This window comes from Delphinapterus leucas, chromosome 10 (genome assembly GCF_059928025.1).
Source record: "Delphinapterus leucas isolate spDelLeu-1000000601 "Yukka" chromosome 10, BTC_Dleu_Yukka2, whole genome shotgun sequence".
Classification (NCBI taxonomy): domain Eukaryota; kingdom Metazoa; phylum Chordata; class Mammalia; order Artiodactyla; family Monodontidae; genus Delphinapterus; species Delphinapterus leucas.
Window position 1 is genome coordinate 36,265,859 of NC_143138.1, and position 22,077 is coordinate 36,287,935.

The 22,077-nt window shown below is 39.7% G+C and overlaps 1 protein-coding gene across 1 annotated transcript in view; it reads right to left on the reverse strand.

The window, feature by feature from the left end:
* Nucleotides 1-22,077, reverse strand: part of DNAH8 (dynein axonemal heavy chain 8) — a 326,150-nt gene that overhangs the window by 242,916 nt on the left and 61,157 nt on the right. Inside the window, exons 21-24 of the mRNA XM_089918797.1 lie at nt 21,682-21,801; nt 10,079-10,214; nt 9,109-9,224; nt 6,860-6,966 (exon numbers count right to left, since the gene is read on the reverse strand). Of these exons, the coding sequence (XP_089774923.1) occupies nt 6,860-6,966; nt 9,109-9,224; nt 10,079-10,214; nt 21,682-21,801 (479 nt within the window). The remainder of the gene's footprint in view (nt 1-6,859; nt 6,967-9,108; nt 9,225-10,078; nt 10,215-21,681; nt 21,802-22,077) is intronic.

Genomic DNA, 22,077 nt, shown 5'->3' on the forward strand with positions numbered 1-22,077 from the left:
CAGTCCGGGAAAAAGTCTGGAACTGCCTAAGACGCAAGAGACCATTGTTTCAGGGTGCACAAGGAAAGGGGATTCAGAGCGCCACCTAAACGAGCTCCAGAGACAGGCTAAAGCCGCGGCTATCAGCGCAGACCCCAGAGACAAGCATGAAACGCTAACACTGCTGCTGCAGCCACCAAGAATCCTATGTGCAAGCACAGGTCACTACCCACACACCCCTCCACTCCACAGAAGCCTGCACAGTCCGCCATTGCCAGGGTCCCTTGATCCAGGGACAGCTTCCTCAGGAGAACACATGATGCCTCAGGCTGTTGCAGCATCACGCTGCCCTCTGCCTCCACAAGCTCAGGCCACATTCCCATTATAATTACCATACCCCTCCCTCCCCCCGGCCTGAGTGAGCCAGAGCCCCCGAATCGGCGGCTCCTTTAACCCCGTCCTGTCTGGGTGGGAACAGATGCCAGAGGGCGGCCTACACGCAGAGGTGGGGCCAAAACCAAAGCTGAACCCCGGGAGCTGTGAGAACAAAGAAGAGAAAGGGAAATCTCTCCCAGCAGACTCAGGAGCAGCGGATTAAATCCCCACAATCAACGTGATGTACCCTGCGTCTCTGGGATACCTGAACAGACAACAAATCATCACAAAATTGAGGCGGTGGACTTTGGGAGCAACTGTAGACGTGGGGTTTGCTGTCTGTGACTGATTTGTTTCTGACTTTTATGTTTATCTTAGAATAGTTTTTAGTGCTGTTATCATTGGTGGATTTGTTTATTGTTTCTTTGCTCTCTTCTTTTTTATTATTATTACTTTAAAATTTTTCTTATTCTAATTATTTTTTTATTTATTATGTTTTTTTCTTTCTTTTCTTTCTCCCTTTTCTTCTGAGCCATGTGGCTGAGAGGGTCTTGGTGCTCAGGCCTGGTGTCAGGCCTGAGCTTCTGAGGTGGGAGAGCCAAGTGCAGGACATGAGAGCACCAGAGACCTACCAGCCCCATGTAATATCAATTGGCGAGAGCTCTCCCAGAGATCTCTGTCTCAACGCTAAGAACCAGCTCCAGCCAACAGCCAGCAAGCTCCAGTGCTGGACACCCCATGCCAAACAACTAGCAAGACAGGAACAAAACCATACCGATTCGCAAAGAGGCTGCCCCAAATCATGCTAAGTTCACAGTCACCCCAAAACACACCACCGGACGTGGCCCTGCCCTCCAGAAAGACAAGATCCAGGCACAGCCACCAGAATACAGGCACCAGTCCCCTCCACCAGGAAGCCTACACAAGCCACTGAACCAACCTTACCCACCGGGGGCAGACACCAAAAACAACAGGAACTATGAACCTGCAGCCTGCAAAAAGAAGACCCCAAACACAGTAAGTTAAACAAAATGAGAAGACAGAGAAATATGCATCAGAAGAAGGAGCAAGGTAAAAACCCACCAGACCAAACAAATGAAGAGGAAACAGGCAGTCTACCTGAAAAAGAATTCAGAGTAATGATAGTAAAGATGAACCAAAATCTTGGAAATAGAATGGAGAAAATACAAGAAATGTTTAACAAGGACCTAGAAGAACTAAAGAGCAAAGAAACAATGATGAACAACACAATAAATGAAATTAAAAATTCTCTAGAAGGAATCAACAGCAGAATAACTGAGGCAGAAGAATGGATAAGGGACCTGGAAGATGAAATAGTGGAAATAACTACTGCAGAGCAGAATAAAGAAACAAGAATGAAAAGAACTCAGGACAGTCTCAGAGACCACTGGGACAACATTAAACACATGATCATTCGAATTATGGGGTCCCAGAAGAAGAGGAGAAAAAGAAAGGGTCTGAGGAAATATTTGAAGAGATTACAGTTGAAAACTTCCCTAGCATGGGAAAGGAAATAGTCAATCAAGTCCAGGAAGTGCAGAGAGTCCCATACAGGATACATCCAAGGGGAAACACACCGAGACACATATTAATCAAACTATCAAAAATTAAATACAAAGAAACAATATTAAAAGCAGCAGTGGAAAAACAACAAATAACACACAAGGGAACCCCCATAAGGTTAACAGCTGATCTTTCAGCAGAAACTCTGCAAGCCAGGAGGAGTGGCAGGACATAATTTAAAGTGATGAAGGAGAAAAACCTACAACCAAGATTACTCTACTCAGCAGGGATCTCATTCAGATTTGATGGAGAAATTAAAACCTTTACAGACAAGCAAAAGCTGAGAGAATTCAGCACCACAAAACCAGCTTTACAACAAATGCTAAAGGAACTTCTCTAGGCAGGAAACACAAGAGAAGGAGAAGACCTACAATAACAAACCCAAAACAATTAAGAAAATGGGAATAGGAACATACATATCGATAATTACCTTACAGGTAAATGGATCAAATGCTCCAATCAAAAGACACAGACTGGCTGAATGGATACAAAAACAAGACCCATATATATGCTGTCTACAAGAGACCCACTTCAGACCTAGGGACACACACTGACTGAAAGTGAAGAGATGGAAAAAGATATTTCATGCAAATGGAAATCAAAAGAAAGATGGAGTAGCAATTCTCATAACAGACAAAATAGACTTTAAAGACTATTACAAGAGACAAAGAAGGACACTACATAATGATCAAGGGATCGATCCAAGAAGAAGATATAACAATTGTAAATATTTATGCACCCAACATAGGAGCACCTCAATACATAAGGCAAATGCTAAGAGCCATAAAAGGGGAAATCGACAGTAACACAATCATAGTAGGGGACTTTAACACCCCACTTTCAGCAAAGGACAGATCATCCAAAATGAAAATAAATAAGGAAACACAAGCTTTAAATAGCACATTAATCTTGAGAATGAAAAACGGAGCTGGAGGAATCAGGCTCCCTGACTTCAGACTATACTACAAAGCCACAGTAATCAAGACAGTGTGGTACTGGCACAAAAACACAAATATAGATCAATGGAACAGGATAAATAGCCCAGAGATAAACCCACACACATATGGTCACCTTATCTTTGATAAAGGAGGCAAGAATATACAGTGAAGAAGACAGCCTCTTCAATAAGTGGTGCTGGGAAAACTGGACAGCTACATGTAAAAGAATAAAATTAGAACACTTCCTAACACCATAAACAAAAATAAACTCAAAATGGATTAAAGACCTAAATGTAAGGGCCGACACTATAAAGCTCTTAAGAGGAAAACATAGGAAGAACACTCTTTGACATAAATCACAGCAAGATCCTTTTTGACCCATAGGCTAGAGAAATGGAAATAAAAAAAAAAAAAAAAGCAAATGGGACCTAAAGAAACTTACAAAGGAAAGGAAACCATAAAGCAAAGGAAACCATAAACAAGACAAAAAGATAACCCTCAGAATGGGAGAAAATATTTGCTAATGAAGCAACTGACAAAGGATTAATCTCCAAAACATACAAGCAGCTCATGCAGCCCGATATCAAGAAAACAAACAACCCAATGGGCAGAAGACCTAAATAGACATTTCTCCCAAGAAGATATACAGATTGCCAACAAACACATGAAAGGATGCTCAACATCACTAATCATTAGAGAAATGCAAATGAAAACTACAATGAGGTATCACCTCACACCGGTCAGAATGGCCATCATCAAAAAATCTACAACAGTGACAGGCCCGCGTACCGAAAAAAAAAAAAAAGAAATCTACAAACAATAAATGCTGGAGAGGGTGTGGAGAAAAGGGAACCCTCTTGCACTGTTGGTGGGAATGTAAATTGATACAGCCACTATGAACAGTATGGAGGTTACTTAAAAAACTAAAAATAGAACTACCATATGACCCAGCAATCCCACTACTGGGCATATACACTGAGAAAACCCCAATTCAAAAAGAGTCATGTACCACAATGTTCATTGCAGTACTGTTTACAATAGCCAGGACATGGAATCAACCTAAGTGTCCATCGACAGATGAATGGATAAAGAAGATGTGGCACATATATACAATGGAATATTACTCAGCCATAAAAAGAAACAAAATTGAGTTATTTGTAGTGAGGTGGATGGACCTAGAGTCTGTCATACAGAGTGAAGTAAGTCAGAAAGAGAAAAACAAATACCATATGCTAACACATATATATGGAATCTAAAAAAAAAAAAACTTCTGATGAACCTAGAGGCAGGACAGGAATAAAGACGCAGAGATAGAGAACGGACTTGAGGACACAGGAAGGGGGAAGAGTAAGCTGGGATGAAGTGAGAGAGTAGCATTGACATATATACACTACCAAATGTAAAACAGATAGCTAGTGGAAAGCAGCTGCATAGCACAGGGAGATCAGCTCGGTGCTTTGTGACCACCTAGAAGGGTGGGATAGGGAGGGTAGGAGGGAGACGCAGAGGGAGGGGATATGGGGATATATGTATATATATAACTGATTCACTTTGTGATACAGCAGAAAGTAACACAACATTGTAAAGCAATTATACTCCAATAAAGATGTTAAAATAAATAAATAAATAAAAGAATGAGAAAGTAGATAGACTTCATGCCGAGGCCCTTGTACTTAGAAATGAGAAAACTGAAAAAACTATACACAGTACTTTTTAAAAAATATAGCTAAATATATGCATTCTAAATTTGAAGGTAACTACTGAAAGAACTTAAGTATAGGAAAGAGAATAAAAGGGGAAAATTATCCATTCCAAAGATAACAGATAATAAATGAACCGAAGACAAAGGGTAGTAAGAAACCACAAAATAAAATGTCATAAATTAAGTGTAACTATATTAAAAAATCACAAAAATGTAAGCAGATTAAACTCTTTAAAAGGCAGAAATAATCAGATTAAACAAAAATATAAGACTCACAGACATAGAGAACAGACTTGTGGTTGCCAAGGGTAAGGGAGGGAGGGAGAGGGATGGACTGGGGGTTTGGGGTTGGTAGATGCACACTACTACATTTAGAACGGATAAACAACAGGTCCTAATGCATAGCCCAGAGAACTATACTCAACATCCTGGGATAAACCATAATAGAAAAGAACACAAAAGAAGAATGTATCTATATATATGCGTATAACTGAGTCACTTTGCTGTACAGCAGAGACTGGTACAACGTTGTAAATCAACTCTATGTCAATATTAAAATATATCAGGCATATTATGCTTTTAAAAGGTAAAACAAAAAAGCTTCACAGAAAAGATTAAATGAAGGGATAGAAAAGGTATACCAAAAAATCTGGGAAAGTAAAATTAATGACAGACTAAAAATAATTTGAGAAATCAAGATTAATATGGATAAAGAGGCTCATCGAATAAAATAAACAGTGCTCTAGGCAGACTTAACTATATGACATCGCGTGCACCTAACAACATAGCCTCAAAAGATATAAAACAACAACTGAAACAGAAGGAAATTTTGACAACTTCACTATCACATTGGGAGATTTTAATAGTGCAATTAAATTAAAATTCAGCAATGAATAACCAAGGAATAAACCTAACAAAAATGTACAAGACTTTTACACAGGGAATTACGAAACTTTATTGAGAAATAATAAAAAAGACAAATAAATGGAGAGGTAATCCATGACTCTGAATGGAAGACTCAGTATTGTAAGGATGCTAATTCTCTCCAAATTTACCTATAGATTCAGTGTAATTTAAATAACCATTCCAAAAGAAAAATTAATTTTCTTTTAACTAATTAACCATATGGAAAAAAATATACTGGTCTCCTACCTCACACTAAACACAAAATAAATACCATGTGGATTAAACCCCTAACTGCAAAAGATAAAACTTTAAAACTTTTAGAAGATATTATGAAGTACAGAAAGATTTCTTTTAAAAGACATAAAAATCATAAACTACTAAGGAAAAGACTGATAGATTTGAATATTTTTAAACTCAGCAAAGAATATCGTAAATAGAAGTTTAAAAGTATCATCAACAAAATAATATATTGAGACCACCCATGAATAAATCCAATCCAATAGAAAAACAGGCAGAAGGAAGGAAGAAACAAGGGAGGGAAAGAGGAGGGAGGGAGGGAGGAAGAGAGGGGGAAAGAAAGGGAAGGGAAGGGAAGGCAAATTTTTAAAAAGAGAAAGCACAAATAGCTCATAAACATGAAAATATGTTTAACCTCATCAGTAACCAGGAAAATGATTTAAATGATTTAAATCCCAGTGAGACGCCATTTCACACCCTATATGCTGGCAACAATTTTTTAATTGAATGACACCAACTGTGTGCAAGGATGAGGATCCATAGGCACTCTCATGCTAGGCACTGCCTGGTAAATTGAGGCATGCACACAGCCCAGGGCCCAGCCATTCCACTCTTAGCAGGTGCAGCAGGAGACAGGCACAAGAATGTTCACAATAGCCCAAACTGGAAACAACCCAAACAACCACCACCAGTAGAAGTGATAAAACAGATTGTGTATACTCGAGCTATACAGAAGTGAAAATAAAGTATATCAGCATAGATGCATCTCAAAAACAATACTGAACACAGTTCAAATACAGGCAAATTAAATGATACAAACATGGGGTAAACTGTCAGGCAAACCAAGACAATGGTAAACATCAAGTTCAGGATAGTGGTTACCTTTGGGTGAGCAGAGGAAGGACCAGTAAGGGTACTGGTAGTGTTCAGTGTTCTTTGTCTTGGCCTGGGTGCTAGGAACATGGCTGTTCATTTATCACTGTTTTTGCAGTATTACACGCTTGTTTTCACACAGTCTTTTCATAAATGCCGTGTTTTAAATTTTATAATTATTAAAATTAATTAATAAAAATAAAAAGTGCTTTAGTGTTATGTTGTGATAGTATTACCAGACATATTTAGCATATTTTCAACTTGCCTGGCAACAAATATTCTTCTTTTCATTGTGTCCAAAGATAACCGTGTAGCTTTTTGAAGACTGTCTAGTAATTGATGAGAGAAAAAAGCGTAGACCTCTTTACATTCCTGTAATGAGAAATCATATTAAATTTGGTACAAAAAATAAAAACTCTAACACCTCCAAAGCAATAATACAATCTTAGAAGTGACATACGAAAGATGAAAAATAATAAACTATACAATTTCAATTATATTGTAGAAATAAATTCAATCCTAAATTACTTGTTTTTTTAAACAAGTAAGAATATGTGAAAGGTGTGCTTTCATAAACACCCTAGCAAATTATAAGGCATTACTCAAAAGCCAAAATTCAAAAACAACTAATTGAAAATAATCCTGGTTTGCTCAATATTCAATAATTCACTCAACAAAACTGAAGCACTTAAGTGTGGTGCACTTTTCAATGCTTAGAGGTATGGGCACAAGAGGATATGTAGTCTCCAACCTCAAAAATCTCAGCTTGGTGGATAAACATTTTAAAATGTATGATACCAAAATACACAGGATGAAACTTCCACTGTCCTGGCACCATGGTTTGTCCCTCTCTGCAAGCCCTTCTTTCCCACCAGAGAAGAAGCAGCCACATTTATTGGTCAGAGCACAGAATAAATATTGAGCCTGGGCAGGAATCTGGGCACTACGTCTTGCTTGCACAGTGATTCACACATCCGGAGCCAGGCTCTGGCCACACTGTTCCTCTCCACCCTACACCCTGACCCTCTGAGTCTGGGTGGGCCAGTCAGGTTGAGTGGAGTCAGAAGGGAGGCCTATCAGGTGTGAACAAAGAGGAATATGATTGGATTGGTCAACTACCAGGCTAAAGTGCAGGCATGACATAATCAGATGTTTACGTTAGACCACTGTGGAAGCGATGTGGAAGATGGATTCGAGAGGCAGAGGCTGTTTAGGAGATGTCTGCACTGATGCAGCTCTAAGTGATCTCCCATTTTGAGAGGGTCTGATGGTACTCAGTCTTGCTCTAAGGACCCCAGCCAGTGTCAAAGGGAATGCAGTTGGAAGCGAAGAACTCTCCTGCTGACCCCCACCAACTGATAGTGGCCGCCTGGTGCATGGTATTGAGAAGCAATCTACAGCTAAAATCTAGACTCAGCGGGAAAGTGTTTCCCGATCAATTAGTGGTAGCATCCGTGAGTCAGAAGGTGAAAGTGAAACAAACGTGTGCTGTTTATTTCCAAGACTGTGTTAGGGTAGGGGTTAGAGAGTGTAAAAGAATGTAAAATGGAGAAAGAATGAAAAGATGAGTACGGGGCTTCCCTGGTGGCGCAGTGGTTGAGAGTCTGCCTGCCGATGCAGGGGACACGGGTTCGAGCACTGGTCTGGGAGGATCCCACATGCCGCAGAGCAACTGGGCCCGTGAGCCACAACTACTGAGCCTGTGCGTCTGGAGCCTGTGCTCCGCAACGAGAGGCTGCGATAGTGAGAGGACCGTGCACCGCGATGAAGAGTGGCCCCCGCTCGCTGCAACTGGAGAAAGCCCTCGCACAGAAACTAAGACCAACACAGCCAAAAATAAATTAAAAATTAAAAAAAAAAAAGATGAGTACGGAGGATTAAAAGAAAACTGACGGGAGCAGGAGAAAGCAGGAATTAGTACAAATGTGGGAGTGGCATTTAGAGTTGATGCACGACCAGAAGGCCTAAGAAGGATGAAGAATCCCCATGTCTCCTCCTCAACTTTCATTCTCAACACAGCTCAGCATAATGTGAGAATCTGCCCACCTGGGGTTTCTCCTGCAGGAGAATCCACAGTGTTAATAAAAAATGCAGATCCCTGGACCCCAAGAGAATCAAAACCCGGTCTTGCAATACAGGTAATTCTATTAAAAACAATAACTGAGAACAAAGTTCTCCACTTTGAGTCAAATGGATTGGCACTACAATCCCAGATGTGACATTTACTACATAAGAAAACACGGTCAGTCACAATAGGGGGAGATAACTATATAAACTGTAATTGATAGAATAGCATTAAAAGCTGACAGTGCTGGGGAAAACTGTAAGGATTGCTGTATCTTGTCAGATGCTACAGTATAGAATTGAGAATTATATTTTCTGGATTTTGTTATAAATCCACACAGACTGCTTGCAGAACTGCCTGGAAAAAAAAAAACCCCACCATTTGGGGTATCTACAATCCTATGAGCCATAATTCTGTGAAATTGCATAAGGTTGCTTTACAGTAAATACCTTTTTAAATTCATCTTCTTTATGATTAACATCAACCTCAGGCACAATATTAGTCTCATAATCAGCACTTTCACCCTCTTCTGTTTCACTTCCAAAAACAACATGTTTTCTCTGTTCTACAGATAAAAGATAAAACAAAAATATATCAGTTAATACTTGGCATTTGGTTTCTGCTATGCAACCAAACCTTCTTAGGAAGGTCCTTCTTAAAAAAATTCTTAATTTAAAAATTAAAACTTTGTTGCTGGGAGAAATCACCCTTGAATTCAATTTAAATCACCCATCTCAACAGAATTAACATTCTATTAAGAAATACACTCTTTCAATATACTGTACTCTGTATTAGTATCTAGAATTAAGAAACATTTAAAGAGGGGTTATTTTACAGGCCCTCTTTCTAAAATACCTGTTTACCTTTTGGGTTTGCCATCTTAAGCTGACATGTCCGTGGTTTTGATACCTCTGATGAAAACTACTTAAACTAAGTGGAAAACCTCTCAGAGAAAGAAGAGATGTGGCGAATACTTGTTTAAGCTGGAGTTTCTCAACCTCAGCACTACTGACAGGCTTTGTTGTTGCAGCTGTCCTATGCCATAGAGGATATTCAGCAGCGTCCCTGGCCTCTACTCACTAGATGCCATCCCCACTCAGTGTGACAGCCAGCATGGTAGAATGCTGTACCAAAAAAAAAACTTAACATAGCAGGCCAGAGACTGCTATCCATGGAAGGGCCTGCTTGCAAGGTTGGTCCCCAGTAAGTATCTATGAACTTGGATTTCAGAGGGGTGCCCACCATTCCCTAATTCATAAAAAGGGCTCACTGTGCCTAAACTGCAAACGGTGTGGTTTATGCTGAACATCTGCTCTCCTTCTGGGAGTCTGGAATTTTGGTGTCTGTTAGGCACAAGGTGCCTACTTGAGAACGTACCTGTAACACTTGTGATTCAAACATTGTAACCAGCCACATTACCTGGTAACTGTTTTGCTGTTTTCCCACTGTATTTAACTTCATAAATAGTCTCAAATATTGATATAAGTTCTTTGACAGCTTCTTCCACATGCTTACTTTTGTGGTTTAGAACCTCAGCCCATTCTTTTGTGTATGTCTATTAAATAAAGAAATGACTATTAATTTCCAGATACTTAAAACTACTGTGAAATTTATTAATATGACTTCAACTTATCAAACTCTAATGTCATTTGAAAATACCTAGAGATAGTGGCCAATAGCATAATGTTTCAGACGCCAAAGTGTCAATGGCTAAAAGCAGCTTGAGACAGCTGCTAAGTCTCAAGCAAAGAAAAGGAGAAAGAAGAAAAATTCAAAGTTTTTTTTTTTTTTTTGGCCGCACCATGTGGCATGAAGGATCTTAGCTCCCCGACCAGGGATCGAACCTGTGCCCCTGTAGTGGAAGCGTGGAGTCCTAACCACTGGACTGCCAGGGAATTTGCAAATTCAAAGTTTTTGACCTTACCTGACTCATTCACACACAGAGATCTACAGTCCTATTCATATGGGCAAAAAGAAAGAAGCCTGAAGGCCTAGGAGATGAAGATGTCAAAGTCGAAAATGAGAAATGGTTTTTAAAAAGGACAATCCAGGGACTTCCCTGGTGGCACAGTGGTTAAGAATCCACCTGCCAATGCAGGGGACATGGGTTCGAGCCCTGGTCCGGGAAGATACCACATGCCAAGGAGTAACGAAGCCTGTGCGCCACAACTACTGAGCCTGCGCTCTAGAGCCCGTGAGCCACAACTACTGAGCCTGCGTGCCACAACTACCGAAGCCTGCGCACCTAGAGCCCGTGCTCTGACACAAGAGAAGCCACCACAATGAGAAACCTGCGCACCACAACGAAGAGTAGCCCCCACTCGCCGCAACTAGAGAAAGCCCCAACGCAGCAACAAAAGACCCAACGCAGCTAAATAAATAAATAAATAAACTTATTTTAAAAAAAAGAAAAGATTTTTTCTGGCCTTACATTTAGGTCTTTAATCCATTTTGAGCTTATTTTTGTGTATGGTGTTAGGGAGTGATCTAATCTCATACTTTTACATGTACCTGTCCAGTTTTCCCAGCACCATTTATTGAAGAGGCTGTCCTTTCTCCACTGTACATTCCTGCCACCTTTATCAAAGATAAGGTGTCCATATGTGCGTGGGTTTATCTCTGGGCTTTCTATCCTGTTCCATTGATCTATCTTTCTGTTTTTGTGCCAGTACCATACTGTCTTGATTACTGTAGCTTTGTAGTATAGTCTGAAGTCAGGGAGCCTGATTCCTCCAGCTCCTTTTCTTGTTCTCAAGATTGCTTTGGCTATTCGGGGTCTTTTGTGTTTCCATACAAATTGCGAAATTTTTTGTTCTAGTTCTGTGAAAAATGCCAGTGGGTGTGGAGAAAAGGGAACACTCTTGCACTGCTGGTGGGAATGTGAATTGGTTCAGCCACTATGGAGAACAGTATGGAGGTTCCTTAAAAAACTACAAATAGAATTACCATATGACCCAGCAATCCCACTACTGGGCATATACCCTGAGAAAACCAAAATTCAAAAAGAGTCATGTACCAAAATGTTCATTGCAGCTCTATTTACAATAGCCCGGAGATGGAAACAACCTAAGCGCCCATCATCGGATGAATGGATAAAGAAAATGTGGCACATATATACAATGGAATATTACTCAGCCTTAAAAAGAAATGAAATTGAGCTATTTGTAATGAGATGGATAGACCTAGAGTCTGTCATACAGAGTGAAGTAAGTCAGAAAGAAAAAGACAAATACCGTATGCTAACACATATATATGGAATTTAAGGGGAAAAAAAATGTCATGAAGAACCTAGGGGTAAGACAGGAATAAAGACGCAGACCTACTGGAGAACGGACTTGAGGATATGGGGAGGGGGAGGGGTGAGCTTTGACAGGGCGAGAGAGAGTCATGGACATATACACACTAACAAACGTAGTAAGGTAGATAGCTAGGGGGAAGCAGCCGCAAGGCACAGGGATATTAGCTCGGTGCTTTGTGACAGCCTGGAGGGGTGGGATAGGGAGAGTGGGAGGGAGGGAGACGCAAGAGGGAAGACATATGGGAACATATGTATATGTATAACTGATTCACTTTGTTATAAAGCAGAAACTAACACACCATTGTAAAGCAATTATACCCCAATAAAGATGTTTAAAAAAAATAAAAAAGAAAAAATAAAAATAAAAAAAAAAAAAAGAAAAAGAATGAAAAGGACAATCCAAAGTGTTGTTTTGAGATTCAAATGTGATATGGTTTTTAAATGAGCATGATGTTGTATGCCAGGTATCAATTTAAGAGCTTTATGTGTATGAACTCATTTAACTAAATGACAACCTCCTGGGATAGGTAATATTACTGTACCCATTTCACAGATGAGAAAACTGACTCTCAGAAAGAATTAAAAATTTGCCCAAGGTCACACAGTAGGTGGTAAGAATAGGGGTTTGAAACCAGCTTTGTGTGATTCTAAAAGCCTGTGCTTTTTGCATTTTGAACTTTTCTAATAGTCAGTAAAGGCTTTAGGAAGAAGTGGAGAACTAAATTCAGAAAAGAAAACTGGATTATAAAATTGAATAGGCCCTTTAACATACAATGTCCATGCGTCTTAGGAAAGAGAAAAGTAAATGGTAGCAGCCAACTTGGGCCTTCAAAATCACCTCTGCAAAGGAACCCGAGCCTATCTATGCAACCTCTCCTCAGATAAGTCTTGGGAGATCCCATATTCCCTCTGTACTGCCTTCATGTGTTCCTTTCTTGGCTACTAGATTGAGAGAGAGAGACTTGCAAGTTTGTCCCCCCAATTTACACCACCTCATCTGCATCTGAACCCATCTTCATCTTTTCTCAGTCTCAGGGGAAACGGTGTTCCTCCTCCCACCTGAAGACACTCTCTGATCCTCCCCACCCCCACGAACTCTTCAGATTTTGCTCCATCATTCGCTCATTACACCCTTTCTAATTTATTCAACACAGTGTTAAACTTTGGAATGACAATGGTGGTTGAGAGCCACTTCAGTCTAGCAAGGAAAACAAGTGTTAAGCAAGTGGACACTCACAGCTGATCATGGAAGATTGGACACACATGTTTATTTACACACCCCCTCCACTTGCTTTGAAATCCCCTAAGAAAGAAACCAGACTACTAGTCAAACATGACAGATTAAACACATATGTTTATCTTGGTAATCCCATGATATCTCTGGAAACCTAGACAAAATAACAAAAAGTCAGCTTTTATGTTAAAAGAACAGGGTCACAGGAATAAGTGGGAAGATGCCACATAAATTCTTCTGTATGTTTCCAATGCTATATAATAATAAAGTTAATGGAATTTGATAATTGGTGCGAGGACCACTGAATATCCACTTGCAAAATAATGAAACTAGATCCTTAGACCATACACAAAAACTAACTTAAAATGAAGCATAGATCTAAATGTAAGGGCGAGGGACTTCCCTGGTGGCGCAGTGGTTAAGAATCCGCCTGCCAATGCAGGGGACACAGGTTCAATCCCTGGTCCAGGAAGATTCCACATGCCGCAGAGCAACTAAGCCCTTGCGCCACAGCTACTGAGCCTGTGCTCTAGAGTCTGCGAGCCGCAACTACTGAAGTCCGTGCACCTAGAGCCCGTGCTCCACAACAGGAGAACTCACTGCAATGAGAAGCTCGCGCACCGCAATGAAGAGTAGCCCCCACTCGCCACAACTAGAGAAAGCCCGGGCGCAGCAACAAAGACCCAAAGCAGCCAAAAATAAACAAATAATTTTTTCAGGTAAATAAATGTAAGGGCAAAAACTATAAAACTCTTTTAAAAAACATAAGCATGGATCTTCATGATCTTGGATTAGGCAAATTTTTCTTAGATATGACACCAAAGCAAAGCAACAGCAAAAAAATATATAGATGAATTGGACATCACCAAAATTTAAAACTTTGGGCCTTCAAAGGACACCATCAAGAAAGTGAAAAGACAACCCACAGACTGAGAGAAAATTCTGGCACTCTGATACGGGACTAGTATCTAGAACATATAAAGAACTATCACAACTAAAACATAAAAAGACAGATCATCCAATTTTAAAATGAGCAAAGGATTTGAATAGACATTTCTAAAAGAAGGTACATAAAAGGTTAATAAGCACATGAAAAAGTGTTCGACATCACTAGCCATTAGGGAAATACAAATTTAAGCCACAATGAGATACCATTTTACTCCATTAGGAAGGCTATAATCAAAAACACAAATAATAAGTGTTGGCAAGGATGCAGAGAACTTGGAACCCTCATACACTGCTGGTGGGAATGTAAAATAATGCAGCCACTTTGGAGAAGTCTGCCAGTTCTTCAAAGGGTTAAACTTGGAGTTAACATATGACCCAACAATTCCACTCCTAAATATACACCCAAGAGAAATGAAAACGTGTCCTTTCAAAACTTGTACATTTATGTTCACAGCAGCATTATTCATAATGGCCAAAAAGTGGAAACAACCTATATGTCCATCAACTGATGAATGGATAACTAAAACGTGGTCCATCCATACAATGCACTATTATTCAGCGGTAAAAAGAAATGTAGTACGGATACATGGGACAATATGAATGAACTTTGAAGACACTGTGCTAAGTGACAAAAGAGCCAGTCACAAAATACCACATACTATATGATTCCCTTTGTATGAAATGCCTACAATAAGCAAATCTGTAGAGGCAGAAAGTAGAATAGTGGCTGCCCAGGGCTAGGAGGGTTGAGAGGAAATTGGTAATGACTGCTAATGAGTATGGTATTTCTTTGGGGGTGATGAACAGTTCTAAAATTGACTGTGAGGGAGGTGCCTGGCTAGCACTGCTGGCTCAGAAGCTCAGAGAGGGACCTCCTGAAGCTGGTACATCTGAGAGGCACACAAGGCTGATTCCGGAAAGGCTGGAAAAAGCTAGGGCCTGGAACTAGTGGCCACTGACAGGGTGAAGAGCTATAGCTCATGTAAAGGCGTCACCAACAAGAGGCAAAACAGGAACGAGCAAGCCCATTCTCTCTTGTCCAGCCTCCTATCGCCTCCACTGTAAAGCCTAAAAGGGAGCCAGCTGGCCAAGGATAAATGTAATTTGCAGAGTCATAGAGTAGAAGGACAGATTTGAAGCTAACACAAGGTAGCTTTTTAATAATTAACATAATCTGTCCTACAACCACAATTAGGTGCTCCAAGATAAGGAGGACTTGTCATTACTGCAAATAGCCCTGGTTCCCAGTATTGTCTGAAACCACTGGTTAGTGCAAACTAAATTTGTCCCCCAAAATTAGCGTTATATATAGCATGTTTCCAAAACTGATTTCTGCCTGAAGTGTTATCCAACTTGCTTTGTCATTACATATGTTATTCTGTCTTCACTGTAATGGTCCACCTAGTGATAGGCTTGTGGGAAGGCAGCCCATGTGTTACTAGATCTTAGATCCCTCTAGGGCAAGTGACTGGGGCATACTGATTGACAAAGGTGCTCTTCAAAGTTCCACTTCCTGTATTTTGACTTGTGCCATCAACGTAACCAGCACATTCACACTCAGTCACCTTTAATCGATCTTAATTTGCCTCGTTTGTGTGATTCATTTCTTTTTCTATGCACATGAAAGTTTTTTGTTCGTATGTTCAAAGTAAATTTTCTTTGGTAGTGTGAATTTCACCCCACTGAGCAGTGGATAGTGTCAGAACAGTTATGTGCACATACCAATAGAAATGATTTTCATTGTAAAGGAGACAAAATGAAGGAAACCAATGTAGAAATTTCCCTACTCCTTCATATGCTGTTCGTTTATAAGTAAGACCTGGTATGAAGTATATACAGTCGGATTCTAGAATGAGTGAGAAGAAAATGACAAGGAGGAAATTACCCCTCATCCCCAGGCAGGAAACAGGAGACTTTTTTGGAAAATTTCAATTGGTGAAAAAAGACCCACACAGCATTTGAAGGGCTCTCCCTCCTAGAATAACACGGAGCCCAGGAAATAGGGCAGACTCTATTTGCCAACTCAAGAAATAGTACCCCAAGTATATTAGTTAGAGATGCAGAAATAATACTATAAGAATAGCTAAAAGTTAACAATGAGTGCCTTTCCTAGCACCTAGGTTGTGCTCTCCAAATACCATTTTCCACAAGTAACACTGAAAGGTATGAGGGCTGACTGGAAAAATGAGTAATCAGGGCAGGAAATGTGCAAGATAAGCCTAAGATTTCCTACGGTTCCAGGAAGCAGGAAAGCTTTCAAAGACTACTGGAGTCATATCAAAAACATAGAAGCCAGCCTGTAGAATTCCACTGGACAAAGATGAGAAAATTTAAACATAAAAAAGAATAATGACTGCAATGGACTGAATCCCTCAAATACATAATAATCCATATATTCATAATGATCTTTAAATAATTTAAACCGCAATGGGTATTTTAGCCAACTCATTATTTTGAAAACTGGTATATAAAAGAAAAACTGAAGCATTGAACCTGACTTTTCTGTACAAGCATTATTTCACAGTGACCAACCAGATAATGAGGGAAATTTCTTCTTTATAGAAATATTTTATCCATAAATGCTAAAATTAGAAAATCAACATTTTGCAATCTCTAGGCAACAATAATGGCTCTAGGCAATAATAATCAAAGGCTGCTAAACTCTTCAGGTGAAAGGCTGGTGGGAAACTTTATGATAATAGATAAAGCTGACTGCACCTCAGCGCACTAATTAACCTTAATATCACGAAAAGGGAAACAGCCTGGTAAAATGTGCCTCCTGATGTAATGCAATAGGAAGTACACAGTGTCACCTGTGGGCTATTCAGTCAGGAAAAGAAAAAGTAATTGAACCTGAACTGAATCAATCCTCCAGAGCTAATTAAAATATACAGGAAACTCAGGGGATAGAAGAATATGTTAATATGTTAAATCATACTACTAGGATGTGATCAGCAAAATTTAGAACATGGAAAATTCTATAGGACAAATGATCCCATTTCTTCAACAAATGAAGAGCATAAAAAGAAGGAAGATGGAAAAAAAAAAAACTTGAAAAGACATTTCCCCAAAGAAATATACAAATGGTCAATAAACACATGAAAAGATGCTCAGCATCAGTAGTCATTAGGAAAAGGCAAATCAAAACCACAATGAGACCTCGTACCCATTCAGATTATTATGAAAAATGCTTTAATATTTTAAAAATGGAAAATAACAACTGTCAGCAAGCAGGTGGAGAAATTGGAACCCTTGTTGTACATTGCTGGTGGGAAGGTAAAATGGTATGGCCACCGTGGAAAAATATCTGGTGATTTCTCAAAAGCTAAACATAGAATTAACATGTGATCCAGAAATTCCACTCTGAGTATATACTCAAAAGAACTGAAAGTAGGGAGTCAGATAATTATACACTAGTGCTCACACTAGCTTAATCCACAATAGCTAACCCAAACGTCTACCAACAGATGAATGGGTAAACACATGTGGCACATCTATACAATGGAATATTATCCAGCTCTAAAAAGGAATCAAATTCTGATACATGCTACAATATGGATTAACCTTGTGCTAAGTGAAACAAGGCAGATACAAAAGGACAATGTTGTATGATTTCACTTACATGACCTACATAGAATAGGCAAATTCATACAGATAGAAAGTAGAATAGAGGTTACCACGGCCTGGGGTGGAGGGGAGGGAAATGGGAAATTATTGTTTAATAGGTACAGAGTTCCTGTGTAGATGATAATAAAAAGTTCTGGAAGCAGATGGTGGTAATGGTTACAGAACACTGTGAATGTACTTAATGCCACTGAACTGTACACTAAAAAAATGGTTAAAATTATAAATTTTGTGTTATGTATATTTTACTGCAATAAAAAAGATACAAGCAAAGAAAGGGGAGATGATAAAAAGAAACTTAAGAGGTATATGCGTCAAATGCAACGTGTGAATCTGTTTAGTTCCTAATTCAAACACATCAACTCTAAAAAGAAAGTTTCTACGAAAGTTAAATATATTCATGATCTATGACTATGACCCAGCAATTTCACTTATGGGAATATACCCACCAAAATAGGTGCTTGGGTTCACACAAAAAAAACCATGTACAAGAATGCTCAGTGTATAATCAAAAGCTATGAACTACCCAGATGCCTTCAACAGTAGAACAGATACATAAATTGTAATAAACTCAGAAATTTAAATACTAGTCAGCAATGAATGAGAATGAAAGAACCCACTATCGCACACAACTACACAGATGAATCTCACAGACCCTGAGCAAAATAAGCCAGACATAAAGAATATGCGTGGGACTTCCCTGGCAGTCCCGTAGTAAAGACTTTGCCTTCCAATGCAGGGGGCGCGGGTTCGATCACTGGTCGGGGAAGCGAAGATCCCACATGCCTCGTGGGCAAAACACCAAAACATAAAATAGAAGCAATATTACAACAAATTCAATAAAGGCTTTAAAAATGGTCCACATCAAAAAAAAAAAACTTTGAAAAAAGAATATATGCTGCATGATTCCATTTATGTGAAGTTCAAAAACAGGTAAAGCTAATATACAGTGACAGAAGCCAAAATGGTGATTACTTTTGGGTGGAGGATGTTTGTTGCCTGGAATGGAGCAGGAGGGAATCACTTGCAGTGAAGGAAATGTTCAATATCTTGCTCTTGGATTGGGACTTCCCTGGTGGTCCAGTGGTAAAGAATCCACCTTACAATGCAGGGAACGCAGGTTCGAACCCTGGTCAGGGAACTAGGATCCCACATACCACGGGGCAACTAAGCCCACGCACCACAACTACTGAGCTCGTGCGCCTCAACTAGAGAAGAGAAAACCCACATGCCACAACTAGAGAGAAGCCTGCGCACCGCATGCCTCAACGAAGATCCTGTGTGGCACAACTAAGACCTGACGCAGCCAAAAATAAATAAATTAATAATAAATAAATCTTTAAAAAAAATCTTGCTCTTGGAGAAGGTTACAAGGGTGTGTCATATGTAAACATTCACTGAATAGTGCACTTAAGATTTGTGCAATCTGCTGTATACACATTATATCTCACACACACAAAAAAAGACATAGGCCTAAAATGAAAAGTAAGCTGAAGCTACAGCTTTTGTAGGTTTTTTTCCCCATAACCAAAAAACCACATGAGGCCTTGGATCCCTTCACAAGGGCAGGAGGTTGGAACCCTTCCCCTTCCCCCACATGTCACCAGGCAAATCAAGGGCTACGGTCTCAAGCACAGTTAGCGAGCGACCTTGGTTGAGGCTCTGGGGTAGACGGACAACGTCTCCCTTGGAAATTTACAACCACTAGCTCACCTCACACAGGTTTAGGACTTGAGATTATAGCTATACTACCTTGGAGTTTTGGAAATTCTATGGTGTGAGAAACTAACTCAAACTATCGACTGAGTTGGTAAAACTCCTAGGTACCACACAGGAGCAAATAAAGAGACAGGCTCTCAACTAAACAGACATGTGCAAATTAGCTCACAATCCAAAATATTAAAAACATGAAGACACAAGCCACCCTGAGCAAGATTTGACAGAGACAGCAAAGAGCAGAATTAGACCTCCAATTTCTTCAGATAATGGGACTGTTATAAAATATATTTTAAATATCTAAATGAAGAAGTAGAATTTAAAAAGAGAAAGGAAGAAGATTATATAAAAGACCACATATATCTGAAAAAGAATAAAAAGTAACTTCAAGAAACATAAGTAAATTTGGGTAAATAGAAAATTCAAAGTAAGAGGGTAGAGAGTAGAAGTATACCCAAATATATTGATAGGATAAATGTGAATAGACTAAAATTACCAATTTTTAAAAAACAGAGATTTTTCAGAGTAGATTAAAAACAAAATCCAGCTAAATGTTCTTTACAAGAGAAAACCTAAAATAGGAGAACCCAGAAAGGTTGAAAATAACAGAATACAGAAAGATATATCTGGATAATAATAACCACAAAGAGCTGGTGTAACTACACTGATAGCAAACAAAACAGACTTTAAGGATAAAAAGCTTAACAATGATAAAAGAGAAAAATGGCCAGGAAGATATAATCATTTTAAACTTGCATACTCTGAACACAGGATGTTATAATTGGTCATTTAGTGTTGTCTCCGTTACAGCCAAGGCCCCAACGCTGAGAACAAATGCTTTTAAGATCCTACACATTATGAAAAAGGCAGTTTATCCAAAGGTAGCAGGGGAGGTAACCCTCAGCACATTGCCCACCTTGAGGTTACAGAAGGGAAGTTTGATCATTGATAGAGATTTGGTAGAAAAAAGTGAAGGGAATTTCAAAAGAGCTACTCAGAGACCTTGATCCATGACCTCTACAATCTAGGAATAGAGGGGATTCCCCATGCCTAAGTAGTCCTGAAACAAGAGGCTGGCTGGCTGCCCAAAAGGCACAGAAAGGTGTCCTGGGAAGAAGCAGCTGCATTTCCATAGAAAGAGAGGCAAAGGCACCTGTTTCCCATGGGTCAGGTTAGATCCCCTTGAGATGGAGCCATCCTTGGTTGTCTTGAAAAGGACATTAGCAAGGTGACCCAAACCAGCAATGTGGGGGTAGCTGAAGCACAAGGCAGGCAAGAAAGAAAAATGCCTTCACTTTACGTTTTAAACAAAACATAAAGTGAGTGCTTTTGAGAAAGACTGTGTTATATGCCAGGCCTCAAAAATGATTAGACAGGGTTCCTGTCTTTGTGCTTTTGAGCCAATGGAGGATAAATAGGTAATCAAATAAGATCACTATAATGTGATGCTGAGGAGGTTAGGTGGGTGCCACCGCCATTGAAGGATTTAAGCTGGGGAGTTTCCACAATCAGCTTTGGTGGCAAGGTGGAGGATGATGGATATGATGGGGCCAAATATGGCAGCAGAGAAACCAGTTAGATCACAACATCACATGCTCAACTCAAATGAGCATTAAAAGCCTGATCTGGAGTTCAGGCTTCTTGAGCATGAGCTTACACGTTCTCCTTGCATGGCCCTTGCGATAAACCTTTCTCTGCTCAAAAATTAAATAAATAAAGGCGTGACCTAAGAAAAGGGTAGTAGGTATGGAAAAGAAGAGGCAATTCAAGCAGAATCTTAGTAAGAGGCAAAACCTGGCTAAGCCCTAAAAGACTGACTGGGTTTGGGGATGGAAGTGAGGAGAGGAGGCTGGATGACGCCCAGGTGTATGGATGACTTAAGGGGAAAGGATGTGGTAGTTAAAACCATGAGTGTAGATGATATTGCCCTGGGAGCATGCACAGAGGAAGAAGAGCAGTGAGCACTGACAGGACCCAAGGGGACTCCAGCATGAGGCTGAGGACGTTTTTCAGATAATGTCTAAGGTGTGACCCTGGGCTTGAGCTGTTGATACCTTATGTCTTTGGAGCTGAGGATGTCCAAAAAGCCCCCAGAATGTCTAAATGCCATGGACAGAGATTTCTACATTTAGATTGCAAATTCACATTTTAGGTTTATGAGCCAATATTTCTATGAATAAAATATAATACATAAATGCATACCTCATTGAGTGTCAACATATCTTCTACTCTGGTAGCACCGCTTTCCGGCAGGGAAATTAACACTGTTTTGGCTATCTCCTTTAGAACTGTATCAATATGCATTTCACACAAGTCATTGATCTACCAATGAGAAAACACACATAGAAGAAAAATCCTCTTTCATCCAAAATGCCCTTGAGTTACAAATTGATTTAGAGGGCTATATCTGGAAACTTGCAGCCTGAGACAAGCATAATTTGGTGGGAATTTTAGGAGTACATCTGCGCTTGACATGGAACTGAAGTTTAATTGAGCAGCAACATGTGCCATGACCTCATATGCGTTATCTCCTTCAGTCCTCATTCCAGCCCATGAATCATTACTATCCCAGTTTTACAGCTAGAGAAACCAAGGCTC